At 47.9% G+C, this 21,643-nt stretch overlaps 6 protein-coding genes across 6 annotated transcripts; 1 reads left to right on the top strand and 5 right to left on the bottom strand.

Moving 5' to 3' along the window:
• Positions 1–561: 561 nt before the first annotated feature.
• On the bottom strand, positions 562–3,002 carry BP5553_05678 (putative catalase-3; the record flags this gene model as incomplete). The annotated part of the gene is made up of 6 exons (XM_032014301.1): positions 562–1,626; positions 1,676–1,840; positions 1,889–2,304; positions 2,355–2,546; positions 2,593–2,626; positions 2,688–3,002. The coding sequence occupies 6 exons, from the start codon at positions 3,000–3,002 to the stop codon at positions 562–564; spliced, it is 2,187 nt and encodes a 728-aa protein (XP_031868982.1).
• A 1,696-nt stretch (positions 3,003–4,698) lies between these two features.
• Positions 4,699–11,940, bottom strand: BP5553_05677 (Uncharacterized protein; the record flags this gene model as incomplete). Its single annotated transcript, XM_032014300.1, has 7 exons — positions 4,699–6,038; positions 6,207–6,845; positions 6,898–7,800; positions 7,847–8,538; positions 8,589–8,925; positions 8,979–10,421; positions 10,473–11,940. 7 exons carry the CDS (start codon positions 11,938–11,940, stop codon positions 4,699–4,701), a joined length of 6,822 nt encoding a protein of 2,273 aa, XP_031868981.1.
• A 792-nt stretch (positions 11,941–12,732) lies between these two features.
• Positions 12,733–14,294, top strand: BP5553_05676 (Uncharacterized protein; the record flags this gene model as incomplete). The annotated part of the gene is made up of 2 exons (XM_032014299.1): positions 12,733–13,015; positions 13,075–14,294. The coding sequence occupies 2 exons, from the start codon at positions 12,733–12,735 to the stop codon at positions 14,292–14,294; spliced, it is 1,503 nt and encodes a 500-aa protein (XP_031868980.1).
• Positions 14,295–14,961: 667 nt separating this feature from the next.
• BP5553_05675 (uncharacterized protein) lies at positions 14,962–15,348 on the bottom strand (the record flags this gene model as incomplete). The annotated part of the gene is made up of 1 exon (XM_032014298.1): positions 14,962–15,348. The coding sequence occupies one exon, from the start codon at positions 15,346–15,348 to the stop codon at positions 14,962–14,964; it is 387 nt and encodes a 128-aa protein (XP_031868979.1).
• A 388-nt stretch (positions 15,349–15,736) lies between these two features.
• Positions 15,737–16,435, bottom strand: BP5553_05674 (uncharacterized protein; the record flags this gene model as incomplete). The annotated part of the gene is made up of 1 exon (XM_032014297.1): positions 15,737–16,435. The coding sequence occupies one exon, from the start codon at positions 16,433–16,435 to the stop codon at positions 15,737–15,739; it is 699 nt and encodes a 232-aa protein (XP_031868978.1).
• Positions 16,436–17,369: 934 nt separating this feature from the next.
• BP5553_05673 (uncharacterized protein) lies at positions 17,370–21,395 on the bottom strand (the record flags this gene model as incomplete). Its single annotated transcript, XM_032014296.1, has 6 exons — positions 17,370–17,408; positions 17,567–18,146; positions 18,198–19,715; positions 19,770–20,526; positions 20,584–21,061; positions 21,108–21,395. The coding sequence occupies 6 exons, from the start codon at positions 21,393–21,395 to the stop codon at positions 17,370–17,372; spliced, it is 3,660 nt and encodes a 1,219-aa protein (XP_031868977.1).
• Positions 21,396–21,643: the final 248 nt, after the last annotated feature.

The raw sequence follows: 21,643 nt of genomic DNA, 5'->3' as shown, positions 1-21,643 counted from the left end.
AGCTTTTAAGATTTTATATTTTTTTATATTTTTTTATATTATAGAATTCTAAATTCTAAATAATTATATTTTTAAAATTCGTTACTATAAAATTCTAAATTCTAAATAGTTATACTTTTAAGATTTTATATATTGAAATATAATATTTTATTATGAAATTCTAAATCCTAAATAGTCGTATTTTTAAGATTCTTTATTATAGAATTTAGAATTCTAAATAGTTATATTTTTAAAATCTTTTATTATAGAATTTAGAATTTTAAATAGTTATATTTTTAAAATCTTTTATTATAGAATTTAGAATTCTAAATAGTTATATTTTTAAGATTTTTGATTATAGAATTTAGTTTTTAGAATTCTTTATTATAAAATTCGGAATTCTAAAAATTTATATTTTTAAGATTTTTTATTATAGAATTCTAAATTCTAAAATTTTTATATTTTTAAGATTTATTATTATAAAATATAAAATTCTAAATAGTTACACTTTTAAGATTCTTTATCTTTAAAATTCTATATATTTATAACTCTCTCAACTCCTTCAAGCTTCCTAGAATCTTTTCACCCTACAGGCGGATCCAACGGGAACCGATCAAGAAACTTAAACGTCTTCAATCCAGCCTCAAAGTCAGATAGCAACGTAGCAGTACTATTCCTAAAGTAAACACCCGGTCTCTCCGCGATCCCCACGCTTTGAAACACCATGCTGGCACCGCCCAAAGCTCCCACCGGCTTCCCATAGACGTATGCGCTCTGCACGATCTGGAGCGGACGACCAAGCGGGTATAGCGGAGACGTTCCGTTGAGGAAAATGCTTTCCGAGCCTGGGGTGACGAGGATGCCGTCAAAGTCGATGGCGTCAGCGGCGGAGTATGTGAGGTTCACACCCGGAGCGAGGTTTTCAGCTACGACGCTGACGAAGAGGCCTAGGTCGGCGAATTGCTTGCTGAGCATTGCTGCCTGGGACATGGACTGGTTTGAGTAAACTGATGCTAGGATACCGAAATTAAGGCCTTGGATGGTCGGCAATGAGTTGTGAAAGATGGAGATGTATGATGTTTTGTTGTTATTATAGTAGGTGGTGTCTGGTGGCGGAACCGTTACGTCGACGAGTACCTGTGCCACTCGCACAGCCAAGTCGTGGTCGATTCGGTTCATTTGATTGATGAAATTCTGCTTGACCGTCACAGAAACCACGTGGGATGTTTCAAAGCGGAGGGCATTGACTGCAATTTGCTGCTCCTCAGGCGAAAGCGAGTTCCAGACCATGCGTGGTTGACTCCAATGGTCTGCAAAGGTGGGAGAAAGCTCGCGAGTGAGGGCTCCGCTCACATAGCGATTTGGAGCGGTGAAGAATCCGTTTCCAACAGTTTCGTTGGCTTCCATGGGGGAACCGAAGTTGAGCGTGTTGGGTGAATAGGCTGCAATATTGGTCGGGATATACGCTTGCGCCTTGCCATCACGGTTGTTATTGTGGATGGGCACTCGTGGTCGGTTAACGGGCGCTTGCTCGAAGTTTGGGCCTCCGTATCGATTAAGCTGAGCATCTAGGTACGAGTAGAGACGGCCTTGGAGCACCGGGTCGTCGGAGAAGTCGATTCCGCGGACGATGTGTCCAGGTTGGAACTGCGCAACACGTTAGCATAAAGAAACCCACTATCCTCTCTTCACGTACGCCGATCTGCTCCGTCTCCGCGAAGTAATTCTTAGGATTCGTATTCAAAGTCATCTTTCCAAGTGGGGTAATTGGAACGACCTCCTCTGGGATGAACTTGGTTGGGTCCAAAACATCGAAGCCAAAAGCCAGCTCCTCATTTTCATCGAAGATTTGAACACCAAGCTAGAGATCATTAGCAACCCATGCTAAGAGAAGATGCAGGAAACGTACCTCCCACTCGGGGTTGACACCAGCCTCAATCGCATTCCACATGTCTTGGCGATGGAAATCGGAGTTTTTGCCACCCACAGCTTGAGCTTCCTCCCACAAGAAGCTTGCCTTCCCTTGCAATGATTTCCAATGCCATCTAACCAACTTTGAGGCACCCTCGCTCGTTACGAGACGGTAGGTGTGCACGCCCCAGCCATCCATGTGGCGGTAGGATCGTGGTATGCCGTAACCAGCCATCACTATCATGACCAAGTTCAAGGCGCTGGTCTCTTGACTGAAAAAGTCGTAGGCGGAATCATGAGCCGTAGCAGCCTGAGGGATTTGGTTGTCCGGGCTCGGCTTCAGAGCATGAATGAGATCAGGAAAGAGGATGGCGTCGTTGATAAAGAAAACCGGCACGTTGATGCCAACGATATCTTGAAGACATGATCAGTACCCAGTTCTTTAAGTTAGGATAATTGCTCACCAAAGTTTCCTTCGTCAGTGTAAAATCTAGTGGCCATGCCGTGCACGTCTCTGGCGGAATCGACACTACCCCGTTCGCCAATGACGGTGGACATTCGAGTGAACATTGGCGTTTGCTTGCCAGCCTTAGATAAGAATGAGGCAGCAGTGACATTGCTGAAATCACCGTAGCTCGTGAAGACGCCGTGGGCCCCTATTTCGGGTCAATGACTGGCCTCTGATCAGACGAGATGGCTTACCAGCGCCTCTAGCATGTACTGGACGCTCAGGAATCTATGTGGAGGTTAGAACCCACGGGCCCAGATCCAAATGCGGTTGAGACTTGGATACTGACACGTTCATGATCAAATCTCTGCAGCTTCTGCCTGAAAATGAAATCCTCCAACAGCGTTGGCCCACGCGGACCAGCTTTCAAACTCACCGCTTCGTCAATTGGCGTCCCAGAGTCGGTGGTCATATAGACATTCGTGTCGTTCAGTTCAAATGGAGCTAGGAATTCCTGAGTGGCCAACGTCGTCCCTTCCACAGAGTCCCCTGCTTGACGCTTCGCGAAGCCTTTATCTCGAGCACTAAGTTGACCGCTCATGTATGGGCAGCCAGCAGCCATGGCCGTGGCCAGAGTGGTTGAGAGATACAGAAATGATCGCATTTTGAAGGCAGAGTAAAGTTAACAAGGAAATTGCTCGGAAGAAATGTTCTGTCAACGTGTGCTCTTGGCCCTTTATATCTAATTCAGCAGTCATCGAACTCTGCCTTTGAGAATGTCGACGGATATGGCATCTCGAATGATTACCAAGTCTCACACATCTAGGTAGATAATAAAATTCTCAATCGTCACAACATCGACGCCGAATTTCCCGACCAGAGACTGGAGACAACCATCCGCTATTGTACCTCTGATAAACTGCCAATCCGGAACTTCGAAGGTCATCGACATTCGGATCTAGAAGTATCCGAGAATCTCTCAATCGTCAGCTCGAACTATAATGTGAATCTCTGTGCCGAAGAATATATTGATTTCGGGTAATCCAGAACGCTCTAAAGCACCATCACCGCATCCCCTTCGTAAGTGTGCCAAATTTAAACATTGTCCGATGTGCGGAACAGTTTTTCCTTACGCAGCTTACATGTAAGTCCCCGAAGTCCCCATGTTCTGATCCGGTCGGCCCTACACCAATACATTGAAGAACTGGAAGCTATCACCTGCAGGAGATCCAGAAACTGCGTGCCGGCTGTCGCAGGCCATAATTTGCGCCCTGGAGACTGGTAAGATCATGGAAAGGAGGTCAACCTTGACTTAACTCCGGGAAGCCGGTGGCCCGAGCATGTCGGCGCACTATCTGGTGGGGATTTTCCGACGGCATGTCACGTATTTACTCGCAATGTTGAGATCTTGACTTCAGTGGCGACCTAGCTTGCGCGTCACCCGTCTGTTACACAACAGTCGGCATGTCAAAGTAGATCCCGACATATCTCCTTCCAAACCATCGTCATCAAGATTAAAGATCCTTCTCCATTCACCTGGGAGGTGCCGTTCGGCTGTTTTGCAACCGGTCTTCCCATCAAGTCTACGAAATGTGATTGGGTTATCCTATCCCAGGGATCTCGTGTCGTGGTCGTTGGCGGTGCCGTGGGCAGTAGAATTGCCAATTCGGTGTTGGCGCTGGAGGCACGACCACGGGAGAATGCAATTTATGACTATGCGGCTCGAAATTGAGGACATCACGCTCGCAAGGCTCCTTTAGCAAGTCAAGTGATAATGGAATTTCTCGAGAGCGACTCCAAGGTGGAAGCCTCCATTCAAGCGCTTATGGCTACTAAGCGGTACCCATCACATGCCAATTACAGCCAAGAAGTTCCAAGGGATATAGCAAGGTCTCATTTAGCAGCGCACCTTGGACTCGAGGAAGCTATAAAAGAGCTGCAATGTTCGGACACGCAGAGGTTGCGAGTTGCTTCTTACAGAGACAGCTCTAGCATTTCTCTTCGATAAAACAAAGCTTCGCTCTGACGATAGAGACTTTTCTGGGAAGACACCATTGCAGTACGCAGCTGAACAGGCCCGGAAAAAGCGCCATCGGACTGTTTTCGATTCGCAGAGGTGGTCGGGGAGTTTGGAAATCCTCTGAGGAATGAGGCTGTCGCGGGATGAGGCAGTTCGCCGGGAAAGAGAGCCACTGTCATATACCAGGCAAAGCATTTAAAGCTGTTATTTGCTTGATTTCATTGGTTAACAGGTTAGTAACCAAGGTCGTTTTGATATATAGTGGGTATGGGGAAAGCACAATTTACGCCGCACAATGTCCAAAGGACAATCGACTGCGCCTCTCATCCGTATTCCTACCTCATAGCCCCAACTCCGAATCCGTAACGAAGTGACCACCAGCCGAACATCTGTAGCCGCCTTTCTGCTTAATCCATCTGAAGCCGGCAGGACAAATTCCCATAGTCCTCAATTGCTGCTGAGCCTTTGCCTCTTTCCTTCGCTCTTCCTCCTCAGCCTTGCGCTGACTCTCTAGTTCTGCAAGAAGCTCTTCTTGAGCACGTCGTTCCATCTCATGCCGAAGACGAGTCTCTTCGCGAAGCCGCTTGGCTTCTTGTAAGACAAACTGGTCTTTATTATGCTCGATGGCCTGCTGAAAGGCTTGCTCGGACGCCTGCTTTTTCTGCTGGAGAATTTTGGTATTATTTGCTGCATCAGCGCTTGCTTTGATGAGTTTTTGGTATTGGTCTTCCTTCTTCTTGGCCGCTTGTTTGTCACGCTGGAGCTGTTCCCAGACAGCGTCGCTAACACCAGAGTCACGCTTGATTTCGTTTGCCGGGGCCGCTGGTGGCGCGTCCTTGGCTAATCGTTGAGGAGTCTCGGCCTCCGAAGTGTTCATAGCGGAGCTACTAGTAGCAGCTGTCTGAGGAGGCGGGGGTGATTGGACATTTTGCATCTGAGCCATCATATCACTGTCGAGAGAGCTAGGTCGAATTTTGGCTGCGTCTTGCCTCTGGCTACGCTCGGAGATCATGGAGTCGAGGACGGTGCGAACATGATCCTCCGTGACGACGGCAATGGTTTTCTTCATAGCGCCAGCTTTTAAAAGCAAGCCAAATATGCTCTTGGCGATTGTTTGCACGTCACGGGCGTTGGCCCAATTTGCGATCCTGCCGAGAGTGTCCAACTGGTCCAGTGTTTCCTGCTTGAAGTCTGGAGCGGGAACCTCCAAGGTTGACAAGTCCAGATCTTTCTTTTTCTTCCGCATATCGAGCTGACGGCTTCTCAGCAGCTGAATTAGTAGGTCGAGGCAGTCAGTAGGCTCCAGTCCACGAAAGATTACGGCTTCTGGAAAGCGACTTGTGAGACCAGGGTTTTGCGCCATCAAACGGTTTATATCATCGTCATAACCAGCCAGAATGACAATAAGCTTTTGAGCATACTTCGGCTTCGTCAGACAATCCACGATTTCATCCATCGCTTCCTTGGCGAATCCCTCGCCTGCAAGGCGATAAGCTTCGTCGATGAAAAGGACTCTGCCCAATGCATTCTCGAGGACCTTTTGCACCTTTGGTCCAGTTTGACCGACGTAGGACCCTACCAGTTCGGTGGCGGAGCACTCGACGACGTCTGCTTTGGCAAGAAATCCCATATCGTAGAAGACTTTGCCCATTTTGCGCGCAGTTGAAGTCTTTCCAGTACCTGTAATTTGTTAGACGAGTAAATATCTTGCTTGCGGTCCATCCGACTTGCCAGGTGGGCCGCGGAAAAGAAAGTTGAATGGAATCTCTTCCCTGGGATCCATATCCATTGCTTTCAGCTCTCTCGCCGCATTTTGGTAGCCTTCGAGCTGAGATATGATGGTCTCACAACCAATTACGCCTTTGAAGAGCAGACGGACATTTGTATCTGCGCGTTCGCCTCGATCGAAGTCTTCGTCAAAGTCAATGGGCTCGAAACGCGAGCGGTCAACACTACCGTTCCCCTCATTGAGCCTCTGCTGCTGTCTAACTTTGGCATGATCAAGGAGAATATCAACTTCACCTGCGTTACCAAAGTTAGGTCGATTGCGAGCCCGACGTAGCACATCCATCGCAACACGTTTGCCTAGATCTGTCGTCTTGAATGCCAATTTCCTAAGCTTGAGGTCAAAGATCTTTGCCATTTCTCCGTCATTGAAATCTTCAAACACAAAAGCGGAGGCAAGGGGGAATCTCCTACTAAGACCAGGATTGACCTTCTGGAACATCTCTTCCATCTGCTCCTTGTAGCCTGCGAGTAGAACACATCGATCATCACCTGGCACGCTCTGCACCTCGGCCACGACGGTGTCAATCACTGCAGTCTTGTATGGGTCGCTGGTGGAAGATTCACCCAAGGAACCACACAGGCCGTATGCCTCGTCTATCAGAAGAACCTTGCCCACCGTGGAGGCAAGAATACCTTTGGTTGTAGACTCAGATGCGCCAAGGACGTTGCCAACAAAGTCGGAGGGGTTCTTTACAACAACTGTATGATGTCAGCGAAAGCCACTCTTGACCAGTGGTGGGCGTAAGATTACCTTCACCATTTGATAAGAACCCAAGATCCGCCAGAATCTGTCCGTACATCTTCGCAACGGTGGTTTTACCCGTGCCAGGGGATCCAAGGAACACCTTGTTGAGGGAATACTCGACCAGAGGTGCCTCGTCCAGTTCGCGCCGATAGTTGAACTGAACGGTACCCAACAAGGCCTGGACTGTCTTCTTGACAGCCGACAGGCCAATGAGATTCTGAAGCTGTTTCCAAGCCTCGGAGTTGTTCAGCGCTTCGGTAGGCTCAGGGCCGAGGAGGTCAGCACTCGTGAAAAAGAAGTCGTCTGGCTTTTTCCCGGCACGCCTCTGTTTCGAGATTCGGACCGCTTGTCTGCTTGCAATTTTAGAGAGGGTATTTTCCATCTCGCGCGCATTGCCGAAGCCCTCCCGTCCTCGACCTCGACCAACGCGCCGGGCAACAATGCGAGCGAAGAGACCGCCTGGTCCATCTTCGACCTCCATTCTGTTGTCGTATCTCTTGTTCATTTTATGGGCGAGGATCTTCAGTAACTCATCGTCTTCGTAGTCCTTAAATTGAAGTTCGTGCGGAAAGCGACTTGGGAAGCCAGGGTTATGTGCGAAGAACTTTTCCATCTGTTTGTTGTATCCAGCGAGAATGAAGACGACCTTTCCAGTCAAGTTCTCCGATTCCGGGAGAATAAAGTCAAGAACAGCAGTCCCCCCAAAGTTACCGCCAGATGCCAGTTGGTATGCTTCATCAATGAATAAAGCACCACCACCATTATTCTGAATATCCTCTAGCTTCTTCTTGCAGCCCGATACCCCTTCATTTGCGAGAGCTGCGCCTGTCGTCTCGACAAATTCACTCCCAGGCAAGGCTCCGACAGAAGTGAGGAACTTAGCATAGAGCCGAGCGACGGTAGTTTTGCCTACGAGTGTCAATAATTAGTACAGAAAAGAATGGTAATTGCTTACCAGTTCCGGGATTGCCTAACAAAGAAGCTCCGAAGCGTTTGTTCGGCATATCGAGACCTTGACGCACAGCAGTATCCACCTCCAACTTGATCGAAAGGAACTTGTCTTTTACGTCTTCCAAGCCAATCATACTCATCAAATCATCCAGAGCTTCGTTTTCCGCACCTTCGTAACGTTTGAAATGCTCCCACTGCTTCTTTGCTGATGCCCAGTCTTCTTCGTTCTCCACAGCCACTTTCTTGCTCGACGACTTAGACGCAGGCGTCACTTGTGGTTTGGTGGAGGACTGTCGCTGCTTTTCAAGATTATTTGCTGTTACTTTAAGATTGGCTAGGTCCTGCTTCTTTTGCTCAAGTGCCCTGGCCGAGTCTTCAGCCTCACGGTGATCTTGCAGAATGCGTCTCTGGTGGTCAATCTCAGCTTGGTTTTCCGCAAGCTGCAGTGCATAAGCAGCCCTCTTGGTATCACGTTCGGCGTCGAGTTGTGCATTTCGCTTTCGAATTCGTTCTCTCTGTCGATCTTCCTCTGCACAAATCGCGCAAGCCGCTTGAGATTTTGAGCAAAGGCGCTGGGACCTGTGCTTCTGTGAACAGACAACCTGAACCAATGCCTGGCATTCCATCTTGGAGTGGTCATACAGCTGATGGCATCTGGAAGGGCAGTAATGAGTACCACAGCTTAATTGTGTTCCGCTTGTTCATGTTAGCTAAATGAATCTTGGTGTTGGGCAAGACCAACTTACCATGGCTCCGAACATCCGCCATCAGGACATTCAACGTCAAAATCACGAGCTGTCTTCAAAAGGACCTTCTTGTGCGGATGCTGCTGGCACTGGACTGGAAGACCGTCATATAGATGACCGTTCTCCTTCATGAAGTGCAGGAATGGCGTCCATGCTTGACCTGCATTGCGACTCTTGAGGAAGGTTTGCGCATTGCCAATCATGACGAGTCCGTCGCGGGCTCGAGAAAGCAGGACATTGAGTCGCTCAGGCGAAAACATGAACCCAATGTCGCCTTTTTCGTTGCTACGCGTGAGAGATACGATGACAATTTCACTCTCTTCACCCTGGTAGTTATCTGAGGTCAAGAAGGTTAGCGAGGGCGCTGAAACACAACAGCCATTGACATACCGATCGTGGAGATATTGATAGGGCGTTTGTTGATATTTGCGCTTGCCTCCGAAAGTAAACCTGCTCGAACGAGATCGAAGGAATCGAGATCGTTGAGAACCGGATCGTTCTCTACCATAAGATGATCACGAAGGAGGCGCAGCTGCCCGAGATAAGGAGTAAGTATGACAAGCTTATCAGTCCCGTATCCTTGTTGCCCGAGATAGCGGATGCATTTCAACACAAGGTCAACCTCGAATGAATTACTCTTGCTGGTCTTCGATTCAGAATCTCGACGGTCCGCAAGCTCTGGGGCATCGACTTCTGGATAATTGTGGTTGAAGAAGACCACTCGGTCTCGGATCCCACGCACCGGTGTCCGATTCAGTGTCTTGTCGGCGTCTTGAAGGCTGGGATACGTCAAGTGCCTGACCAAAGTTGAGATTTCAGGGCACATGCGGTGTTGCTTGGACAGCGTGGTGTGGGGATAGCCTGCAAGCACGAGCCGCTCAAACATGGACCGATTGAGGTCATACCCATCGCCTTTCTCGACGCTGATTGCGTAGTTGCTATACTTTGGACGCAACTGTTTGTGATCTCCGATGAGAATGAGCTGCTTCGTATTTGGCGACAGCGCAGTCAGAACGTGGCTTTCCAGAATTTCGCCGGCTTCCTCAACCAGGACAGTTCCTGGCGCAGCATTGCGAAGATCGGAAGCATACTTGGCGGCAGCTGTTGTGGTGCAACCGATGACTCTCATGCTTTTGAGAGTCTGTGCTGTCCTCTCTCCCAGGACTTGTGCCAAACGCTGCTGATATTTGTTGTAGCGTGAAAATAGAGTGGCGACTTTGGACGCTTGTTCGTCCAACAGAGCGGTGGTCCAACGTTTCATACGTTCCAGTCTAGAGTTCGCGTCCATGTCCCAAATTTCATAATGTTCCGCGGCTTGCTTTTTGAAAATACCAGCATCCTCACCTCGCGACCATCTGTCACAGAGGTAATCTGGTTTGATTTCCTTTCCACCCTTGCCAACGCGAGTCATTCCATCTTCCTCATCGGGCACAAGTAGAGCCGAATAGAAATGATCATCATCATCGCTGAACTCCAGGTAAGCAAGTATGTCCTTCCAGGATACTCCAGTCTGGGTATAGGACTTGAGCTCAATTGACAGCTCAGTCCGGTAGGTCTCAACGAGAATTTCCAAGTTGTTGACTATCTCCCACCCGGTGCGAGATTTATTATAGCCACCAGTTCTTTGTCTCTCGAATAAGTTCAAGGGTGCGGTACGTGGTGTAGATTTCGATCCAAGTCGAACGACACTCTGCGGTGGAATCCCATTGTCCAGAAGGTCTTCCAGAAACTGGTCCAGTGCATGATTGGTATAGCTTAGAACAAGAAGCGTCTCGCTCGTGTGCTCGTACAAAGCTTTTGCGATCAAAGCACCAATAAAAGACTTGCCCGTTCCTGGTGATGTCAATGGTCATGATTGAAAGAGCAAGCAATTGATGAACTTACCTGGCGGTCCTTGTATCAAACTCACAGACTGTGCGAGCCCAGCGATGAGAGAATCCATCTGAGATTGATCGAGATCGATAGGTTGGTCCGTTTTAAGCAGGCGTTGGATGATCGGGCTGCCCTTGGCTCGCAGCTCGTCAACAAGTGCGCTGTCAACGGCCACGGCGGTCTGAGATGCCTCGTCTGGAATTGTCCCTAGGAGGAATTGCGCGAGTGGAATATCTTTCATATCTTGAAGACATCGCAGGACAGGCTCATAGGCAAAGAATGGAGTGTCAACTTGGATATAGTCAACTGGCGTTGTTCCCTTCAAAGCCAACAAGAGGGTTTTGAAAGCATCGTCTCCGCATATCTTCAAGGTGATAGCCGGAGGATCTTCAAGCAATCCAGCTTCATCTCTATCCAGGATGGCGAAAGCAACGATCTGGTCTCCTTGTAATAAACAGCCGAACGATTGATGCTTGAGGGATCGTGGATTGCTTTTGAGGTAAGTCTTTCTCTCGGCAGCAGACATCTTTGCGAACTTTTCCATGCCAAGTCCGCAGTGTAGCTTCAAAGCACATTGCTTCCATTTCCTCGGCTCACCACATTCAGTTCCAGAAAGACTGAGGCGCTCAAGGATGACAGGAGACCGTCTCCCTTTCTTCTTGCCAGTCGCGATGCGAACGTCGTCCCTCAGTTCAGCAAGCATGTCTTCCCGAAGGAGGCGAAACTGGTTATCCAGGTGAATTCCGACCCGATTTTCAGGCTCAGCTTGGGCGATTTCTTCGGCCGGTCTGTAGAATGGTTGCGTGTCCGACATGAATTCGTCTGCAGTGGGAAATATTGCTGTCTCGCGGTAGTCAACGAAGTCGTTGTCATGTCGACCTCCTGGCCCAGCACTGTCCGGGTTGGCATATGCGCTACTTGCTTTAGCTTTCAAGAAGTGTTGAATTTTGTAACCGAGAACGCGAGTTTCATGGGATGATGACTCCAGAAGTGATCTTGAATTCGTTACAGATTTCGCGGTTTCCATTACTTCGATGTTGTCATTAGAAGGCATCGAGAGAAGCTCCCAAAGGAGCCAAGCAAAACCATGCGTTGCGTTCTCATTGAGAGAGCCATTCTTATGCGAACTAATCAAGGCGTTCCAAAGAGTGGGAGGATCAGCAATGATGACAAGGATATCTTGAAGAAACTGGCCGCCAGAAATTTGTTTGATGGCAGGGTCGGAGACGTATTCAAGAAATGCTGCAATGGATTGGTTGATGTAGTTGATGGACGTGTCGAGCCTCAGAGCTCGACGAAGCGCGTCAAGAGATGGTTGCTTTGCAAAAAGTCTCTCCACACAGGTTACACGGTCGTCTTGTGCGCATAGAGCTTCCAAAAACAGCTTCGCACGATCAGCATTAGTGATGGAGGATTTCCCAAATGCAATGGATCCAAGGAACTTGTTCAATTGGACCGCTCGATACTCGTTGAATGCCATTAGAATATCGCAAGGAGAAGAAGTTGTGTGCCAATAGTGACCTTATAGGGAATAGTGGAGTCTTAAAACAGTGGTCGATCAGCGTGAAGGTAAGTCGTGGTTAAGAGAAAATGCTTGACGTACCGCTAGCTATCAGTAGCGACAAATCGTTGTGATATAGCCTCAAAAAATTTCAAACAAACTCTCGATCGACTTGTATATTCCTGGTAGGGGCTTGTTTCCGATGTGAGTCTTGTAGACAGGTTCGGCAAGTGTAAATAGCAGGTTCGGAAGGCTGAAAACGGGATTTCGACACCCAGAAGAGTTCCGTACATTCTTTTCAAACGGGAGCTTACTTCTTCCAGGCAGTCTAAGCTCCTCAGCTGTCAATGACCAAGAATTGTAGACTAAAAAGAAGTTTTGTGAACACCAACTAGAGTTCTGCTCCTCTTCAAAAACGAAAAGAAAGAGGATAAAAAGGAAGGAATTCTAGAACCATCGAACAAGGCGTTGTGGTTTGCCCTGTAGCCTTCTCTGCGTTACACAACCGCATCTCTCCGCTATTGCCTTCTCTGCGTTACACAGCCGCATCTCTCCACTAATAGGATCTCTAGCCGTCAAGGATAATGCAAAGAAATCGAAAGCGACGCGCTCAAGAGCCGAGAAGCAAGGAATTGGCCTGCCTCATGTGGTGCCAACAAACCCTCCAACAACGCCCACATTTAGTCTCGGGACCGAGTCGTGACGAGTAGCAAGTTGAAGCCTTTCTTCCGCGATCATCAACCCAATCTTGCTTCAGCGCGAACTTACGAGATGTTCTCGTCGAGCAGTTATGATCGATTTGGCGGTCGCGGTCCTAGTCGTGATCGTGGTGGTTACCGTGGTGCACGTCGAGGCAGCGGACAAGGCCGGCGTTCAGCAGCTCCTGAGACTCCAAGAAGTCCATCACCGCCAATCGGTCCAGCCTTGACTACCATCCGCTACTGCGAGCTCGAGGCCGATCAAGCCTCATCCAGCGATGCCAAAATCACAGGCCTGGAAGATGTCGCATCGTACAACTGGCTCAAAGCAAATGAGCCAACGATCATGACTCCTGGTTAATATTTTCACAACTTAAGTTCTCACGACATCAAAAAAGCCCTAACGTAAGAGCAGGCAAGCCTCCAAAGTGGACGCCCACAGCCAGGCCGACTAAGCTCGCGGAAGACAATCCCAACGGCACTTACTATCGAGACCCAAATGCTGCATACTTCCCATCGCATCCTATGGAGCCAGTCGTTCGGTCTATCTTCGAAGCGCGCCCTGATTTCAATGCCCAGGAAGTCGACGTCTTCGGTTGCGGAAGTACTTTTGGAAACTTGCTCAGGTTCGCCCGCAATGTCGAAACCGAGAAGCCATTTCGATTTCTGGCTGAGGTGGTGGGTGAGACGGTCTTTTTGATCCGAAGAGAGAACTCACCAAAGGAAGTGATTGCGGACGTTCGTGGCTATGGGCATAGTTTCCCTGAAGCGAACACTACCTGGGATGCCGACGTCCAGAGTTCTGATACTCATCAACGCATCATCCGCTACCAGCTTGGTCATCTCAACACAATCATCCGATTTGAAGCGGACGGCTATCTTGCAGAGAAAGTTCCAGCGAAGAAGACGTATGCCAGCCCGGCAAATCGGGAGGTAAATGAAGACTTTCTCGTGTCGGCCCTTGTAGGAAACACCATCAGTGCGCACACGCCCAAGAACTCGCACAGCCTAAAGGTCACTCGAGGTCAAGGATCTGTGCCCCAGTCTGCAGTTTTCGATCTGAAGACGCGCTCAATCAAAAAGAAGCACCATGACACCACGCTATCCGACCAAATTCCCCGCCTTTGGATCCGCCAGATTTCATTCTTCGTTCTCGCGTACCACGACTATGGCCTCTTCAGATCAGAAGAAGTCACGGTCCGCAACATCAAACCAGATGTCGCAAGGTGGGAGAGCGATAACAAGGGAGACGTGAGTAAATTTATCGGTCTTATCACAAAGATTGCCGACGTCGTTAAGGCTACGCCGGGACGAAAGCTGGAGGTCCGGTACCGATATGGGCTTGGATTGGAACTGAGGGAGCAAGTCGAAGGAGTGGCCTCTGTCTTGCCCAGTGATCTTGCTGCACAGTGGGCGGATCAAGGCAATCGGGCGGAATCTACCGGTGCAGCTCTCGGAAATTGCTCCGTTGATGGAGCCGTAGGTCTTGAGCACGATTCTATTGAGAAAGGGGTGGCTCTTGATGAAAAGATTATTGATGCTTTGGACGATGACGAGTATGATTGGGATAAGAAGGAGGATTATACGGCATGTTCGATGGAGAGTTGCAATTACTGCGGTCATTGTTCGTACTGAGAGTTTGAAGGGACGGGGGTCCTGTATATCAGAGCTCAATGGATGGTTGCTCAACGGAAGAGTTGGCGGTAGTGATCAGACGACGCGACGCGGACGAAAGTTGAGTTTTGAACCGTGCACAGGATTTCGCCTGTGCCGGTAGTGCGTACTCTAGATAAACCCAGCCAATTAAATATTATTTACACTCTTTATAACTTCGTAATAAACTCTTTTATACTTTTTATAGTTAATATTTTATTCTAAAATATAACTTAGTTTAAATATTAAAAAAGTTGTTATAAAAAAGAGATAAAGAATTTATAGTATTTCTTAAGATATAGTGAAGAGTAGTAATATTAGATTTTTCTTTATCCTTTATATACTTTATCCTTCCCTTTAAAAATCTTCTGAAAATCAAAATCTATAAGCTCAGTCCACACTAACTTTAGCCATCTCGGTGTCGTCTTCATATACCCATAAAAGGTAATTGAATAAGGACTATCCTTTGGCGTTCCCCTTCCCGCGGCCGCAAATTGTATCCCCTCACACTCCTCATCATAATCTACATCTACAACCTTTATAACGATACCATCCTCTTCCTCCGTCGCAGCCTGATAGCTCGAGCCGGCCCGAATATCTAGAATAGCCTCCGGAGCGTCCAATAATGTCGTCATCGTCTCCTCATCAATCACGACGAAAATTCGATGTCGCATATCATGATCTCGTGGTTCCTCAGAATACCCGTCTCATACTGCTGAGGCCAGCCGTATTTGGCGCAGAAATGGGTTCGCGCCTCGGGGATGCTTGCGGTGGGAAGGCGGATGTATTCGATGTCCAGTGGGATCTTCTCACCGTACAGCTCTTCGACAGTAAAGCGTAAGTTGGATTCGATATATGCATGGAATCGCTCGTAGACGCTCTTGTCGAATGCTTCTTCTGTAGACGCTTCGGATGCGGAAGTAGAGGTGGAGGTAGGATAGGTCCTGTAGATTGTGAATCTCCAGTCACCTGGGGATTCTTCCATATCGAGTCCATTGAGGAAGCGTTTAAGCTCCTGCGGGATTTCATTTGACATAGTAAATGGGTTGATGGGGTCTTTTGAAGTCCGCAACTGGGCACCGGCGGAGCGCTGACTGCTATTTTATCAGGCTATTTCGTCACTCATTGCCATTTGGGGGGAATTGCTTGGAGGTCTACAAGTTGCGCTCCGCATTTCGGCGTTACGAGTACTTAACTCCGATTCATACATGAACGCAGCCCCAACCTCATCCTCACGGCTTTAGAACAGTTCTGACATCAACGTGAAAGCAGCAGTATTAAGCGAAAATCTTCGACTATAATAAGTTGAAGCTTATTTATAGATTTTATAAATATTAAGAGCTAATAAACTAAAACTTTATCTATATTCTAATATGTTTATTACTTTATATACCCTTCCCATCCATCTATAAACTTTATTAAATCTAGTTTGCAGCAACTACGGCTATCCCACTACCTGCAACCATCCATATATCGATATTTCCCGCTCTCCCAAAAGCCGAGTTTGCCCCTTTCGTCGACGTCGGAGCCGGCCCACTCATAGTCACCTTCGAACCAGGCGTAGCAATAGGTCCCGTTGGTGTCGCCGTCGCTGACCCAGACGTAGGATGTGCTGAAGCATAGCACCCAACCACATTGATAGTATCATTCAACGAGCCAAAGCCAAACAGATTTTGAGAACCCGTTCTGTACCAGTTTTGGGGGCAGTTACTCGCGAGAGAAAGTGCCCCAGATTTGTGATTTGACCACCACGAGGACGCCAGGCTGGCGTATGAGGAGTATGCAGATAGGAGGGTTGATGGTGCGACGGTGTCGAATGCACACCATGCTGAGGAGTCTGGATTTCGGCAAGCAGTCCGGTCGAGTCCTGTCAATGTACAGGTTTGGAACAAAGACCTCCCGTACGATATCAGAGCGGTATCTAGTGCGCCAGTCGCCGTTGGGACATCGAAATAATTCGTGATGTTTTCAGTTGCGCATTCCCAGGGATCTCGCGTCGTGGTCGTTGGTGGTGCCGTGGGCATTAGAATTGCCAATTCGGTGTTGGTGCTGGAAGAGGCGGCATTAAGAGCATTTGTGAGGAGGAAGGCCAAGAGAAAGCAGAAAACATTGACTACTTTCATGTTGGCGATATTAAGCAGTAGAATATGACGATTCGAAGGAGACAAAGAAGCTTGAGTTGGGACGCGTATGATGCTCAACACATAATTTTTGAAGTAGAAAGCTCAAAACCAAAGATATATAAAGTACTAACGTGTGGAGGGGTGGCGTTGGAGGCATTGACCTTAGCTCCCGGCTGAATAGGAATGTCCAATGTGAAAAATTTCCGACCTAAAACCGGGATACATGTGATTGTGAGGATTACTACCCCATAGTTGGTCAGATTTACTCCGATTGTTGGGAAATGTTGGTCATTTTCATCGTCGAAAATATCACGTGTTCAAGCAAAAGTGAAACGAAATCCCAGTTCAGTTCTAAACCCCATCCACACCAATCTGCGGTCAAAATATCTTCGCATACCCCACCACAGAAGCCCGTTCATCTGAGCTCATGCATCTATAGGAGCCTCGGCGTATTCGGGATACCTCTTCTCATGGCCCGCGTTGATCCTCGCGTCCAAATCATTTGCCTCCTCATCATTAAGCTGACGATAGTCCACACTTCAAATCGCTTTTGCCTACTATAGGTAGGGCTATAAAGTGGTGTTGGTTGAGACGCCACTATTACATGATAAAAATATCTAGCAGGGAAGCTCCCGCGTCGAGCCCTCTCATCGCTTCTCCATACATGATTCCGTGAACATAAGCCTCTCCAATCACCCTGTATTTATTTTCTGAAACAGGACGAAGTATAACAGGAACGTCGCATCCTAATAGCAGGCAGACACAATCTCCGACTTGTGGGTTGGAGGCCGACCATCCAAGCCCAAAGAAACCAGTATGGCTGCCCTCTTCCTGCACATACATACAAAGCCGTCCTGAAATCCATTTTGAAAATTCATCTACGGTGAAATACTCTTCATGAGAAGGAATATTTTGCTCAACGAATTCTGTTTCTTTATCTCGTTTTATCTGATCCTTTAAATGTTGGTCCAAACTAAATATTGGAGTTAGTTGTCGCACATTCAACTCATGGCGAGAAGTCTTGCTGCCCGCCACATCTTCAATTGATGGCAGAGAATACGGCTGTGTCACTCTGATAATACTGCCACAAATATACCCTCTCGAAATCAAACACATTTGATCAAACCGCACTATAGGCTTCATTCTTTTGGTCGCTTCGTACTTGCATTTTCCTGGCATCCCGACGAAGGTGTCAGAAATTTGCCTTAGGGAAGCAATGCCCTGGCCACCTGCCTCCCTCAAACTTTTCATAGTGCATATCCAAGATGGCGACTCGCCTCGACTCCAGTCCTGAATCCATGGGCGACAGATGACATTCAATGACTTTGAGGACGAAATGGCGTATTGGACATATTCAAGAGCGATTTTGTCGAATGATATGGTGTAGTCTATGGTTCCTGGCCAAGGCGGTTCATCACTCCGTATCAGAGATAGTAAAGCATATATCGTGTCCCTAGGATCGGTATTCGAAAAATTGGTCGCAAGTGTGACAATCGTCTCGAATGATGCTGGCTGTTCGACTAGCCTACTGTCGGCACGACCCTGCAAAGCACGGGTTACTTGGATAAATTGCCACGCCTCTGTCACCGTAACTTGGCTATTCGAGTGAGTGAAATTTTCGACCACGCGCTCAAAGTCAGACCAGGCGAGGGCACATCCTTGGCCAAACACCATGACACTTTGAGCGACGACAACCTCTTGGATGATCCAGCTGTATTTATTCAGTAAACAATGAATCCTATGCAAACCCGTGGTGACTTACCGTCTGTTGAATACCCCGTTTCTGAGAACTGGTGCAAAATCCGTAGGTCGTGAGATCGCTACCTCGCCTTGTTCTTTTATTACTTGTTTACCATGGTCGCTTGGATCCGGTACTCGGTCAGGCGAGGAGCGGATTGCAGGTGGTTTAAATTCTAAGCTTGAGCGCCTGACACGTTTCAAGATTTTGCGAATAAATGGCCTGCCGCCAACAGCAGCAGAGCTTTCTCCGCTCGGTTCCTCTTTTCCTGACAAAGTTGTTGGCAACTTTTCTGCAACCACTTGAATTTCCCTTAGAGCAGCCGAAGTACTCTCCTCACCCCCGAGCCAGATCCAAACGCTAGCGGCCTGGATGAAAAAATTCCTCATGACACTTATCTGGCCTTGCCTCTCTGCCATGTCATGCATATTAATGCACAGAGCATCAACCCATAAAATGACTTCGGAATCTTGCTCTCGAAGTACGCAAAGGGCACTGAACAGGTTATGCCTAACATGCATAGCCAGTCCATCGACCATGATAATTGGCTCTTCGCCTTTGCTGTAGTCCCAGCAATAACATAATGCGATATAATCTGGATGATCATTTATGGATTGATGGGATATGGATGCATATATAGGGTCAGTAGTATGCTGTGCCGGCATAATATGGAGCAAACGAAACTCCTCTATTGCAAGACTTGAAATCGACCTATATCTGTACGACTCTACTTCTGGCGTGCCAACACTGACTCTGGGACTGGAACGCTGGAGACTTGAGAGACTTGCAAATCGAAGAGAATCTTCATCTTGACGAGCTGGAAGCGAGGTTACCAGTCCAGACGAAAGATTATCCTTGATCGTAATAACTTTGACTATCGACTCCGGGTCAATGGCAGAAGCCGACATTGCTAGATCTGGGGACATATCAGTTGGCTCTGCCAGTTCCTGGGCATCCATCCATGCCCCAACTCGTTGTTTTGACTCGACCTCATTTTCAGGCAATGGTAGTCTCTGCTCCAGCTCTTGGGAAGCCGACGTTCTCACTGAGGAGCCTGTGACGGAATTGGAAGCTTCACTCAGCTGCACACTTCCTGGTGCGCTCATAGTGCTAGATTCCTTTCGCCATGCAAGCGGGAGAGATATCATCGATATAGATAACAGATGATTGGCGATATGGTCATTCATATCTGAATTTTCTTTGGCAGCTTGTTCATCCGACATGCCATCAACACTCGAACTATGCTTACAGAACAGACATTCGGGGAATAATGTTCCCAGGGGCTCTCGACGTCGGGTACCGTGCTGTAATAATGTTTGGATTTGATACGTAGCGAGCTGGGTATGAGTACGCTTCAAGTGCTGGCGGAGATCCTGCTTCCTACTAAAAACTTCGTTTCGACAAATTCGACACGTCCATTCTTGGCTGTAATGAGTAATTGTGTGACTAAGCCAGTCTTTTGATGTCGCAAAGAGTGCATTCGGCTCGGAGCAATCATGGAACAAGCAGTTATAGGGCTCCAAATCTTTTTCAAAATGCGCCCTTGATCGCCTGGTCAGTAACTGTATCAGGTTGTCGATGATCCAATAGACTTACTTCCATCTCGTACCCAAAAAAGTTCGGGAAGCACACACTTTCCGGCAGTAAGGACAAGGGTATTCGGGCAGATCTTTAGGCACTTTAGGGGGAAGTGGGATCTCTGTACTTCTTTGGACAACCGCATTCTCGGACGGGGCAATCGATTCTTGAGTTTGTGATCCAGTGGCGGGAAGACGTAGCTTACTTCTATCGAAGCCCGAAGGAACAGTACTCGGCGACACTAAGGACTGTCCTAATGATATTGGCTCGTGGGGGTTTTTCGACCCCGTGGTCGAAGATGGTGATGTGAGATAAATGTTCAGTTCGGTGTCATTAGGGCGACGGTTTTCAAGGTGGGGCGCATCGTAAGTTCTTTGGGCCAACTTTTGCGATCTGGCCACATGGTACAGGAAGCGACGTCGACGGAAGCAGATTGCAGAAGCCAGCCGTTCCTTGAGAGGAGTAGGCAAATTTGGATAATGGCTTTGGAGGATCTGCTGTACGAAGGACTCAAAAGTAGAATCAATGTCTTCTCCCTGTTCGTCAACAATGGTAAAATTGGAGATGCGAGAGTATAGATTGCGCTCGCCTGCGGCCCGAACTGCAATAGAGAGTCGATGAAGTCTTGTGATCAGTCCTGCGATCTCATGTAGATACTTAGGGGTAGTTTGTATATTTTTCTCGTCGTCCAAGGCCTTCGGAATCCGGTGCATCAAAGCAGGGGTTGCAGCTTCATTGGGAATACCCGTCTCTTTTGGTTGAGGAGATAAGGATGCTGTGAAGGATCATTTAGAGAACAATCATCGGGTAATGTAAGGCTCAACACACATACCTTGTTCTATGAAGGATTGTAACATTTCAAGAAGTTCGTTGAACAGTTCTGCAATATCTGGAGCTGCCTCAAGGCGTTTGTCAAGAGACAACCCGCCTCGTACAAAGACTCCAATATTCGATGCCCAAATATTAAACCGGGCGAGCTGGACTTGAATTTTCTCTTCATCAATCTCTGAAACCACTTTGGACCGATTCTCGAAAGAATTGAGACAGTCCGCTGCTAAGCTGGCGATGGTAACACCTCCAGTAGGTGTCTCATAGGCGGATCTGTCAATTACTTTATCCAAGTCACTCCATGGTAAGCTGGCGAGCCGACGCAGAAGATCTTCACGTCTGATCTGTGCATTTGGACCAGCTTCCTGGGCTAATCTCTCAAGTAATGTGTCATCTGCCACAGTGATTCGCTTCAGTCTGGTGTAGTCATATATATATCCTTCGTCATGATCTTCCTTCAAGATTTGATGACGATCCTGTAGCTAGGCATTTTAGCTGTAGCCCAGGCTAGAAACAATGTCTACTCACTATACACAGCTGCTCTAGGGTGTCGAGAAGGTACAAAATTGTGGATCTTGGTAGACTTTGGGACCTTCGATCAGCAAAGCCGTTGAGCCACTTCTGAGTTGTGTCAAGTTGACTTTTCAAGTCGCTAAGAAATTTGTTTTGTCGAGCTTGGCTAGAGTTAGCATCGCCCTGCTTTTGGGTAGTCTGTGCAATCTCCTCCTGGTGCGAAAGTTGTAAAGCGATGCCTTTGATCGTAACGACGGAAGATAACGCTATATCCAGACATTGTGAAGTGGTGAGAGTGACCATTGAGGACTATCAATGTGCAGCTTAATCGTCAAAAAGGTCATTGCAGGTCACATTGGCGATGATGCTGGCAAACCAACTTGGTGTGCAGCATATGCACCGTACCTTAGCGATAGGTAGGGTTACTTGTAGCGATAAAAATAGCTCAGTGCCGAAGATTGGCTAACGTGAAACATAACTACGGAGGTCCCAGGGCGGCTAAAGAATGTCACACCGCTTTCCCTCTGCCACCAGTCAAATCCTTTTGCCCA

Source organism: Venustampulla echinocandica, assembly GCF_003357145.1.
Source record: "Venustampulla echinocandica strain BP 5553 chromosome Unknown scaffold_3, whole genome shotgun sequence".
Taxonomy (NCBI): domain Eukaryota; kingdom Fungi; phylum Ascomycota; class Leotiomycetes; order Helotiales; family Pleuroascaceae; genus Venustampulla; species Venustampulla echinocandica.
Note: the sequence above shows the minus strand (reverse complement) of the source record. Positions and strands in the feature narration are given on the sequence as shown.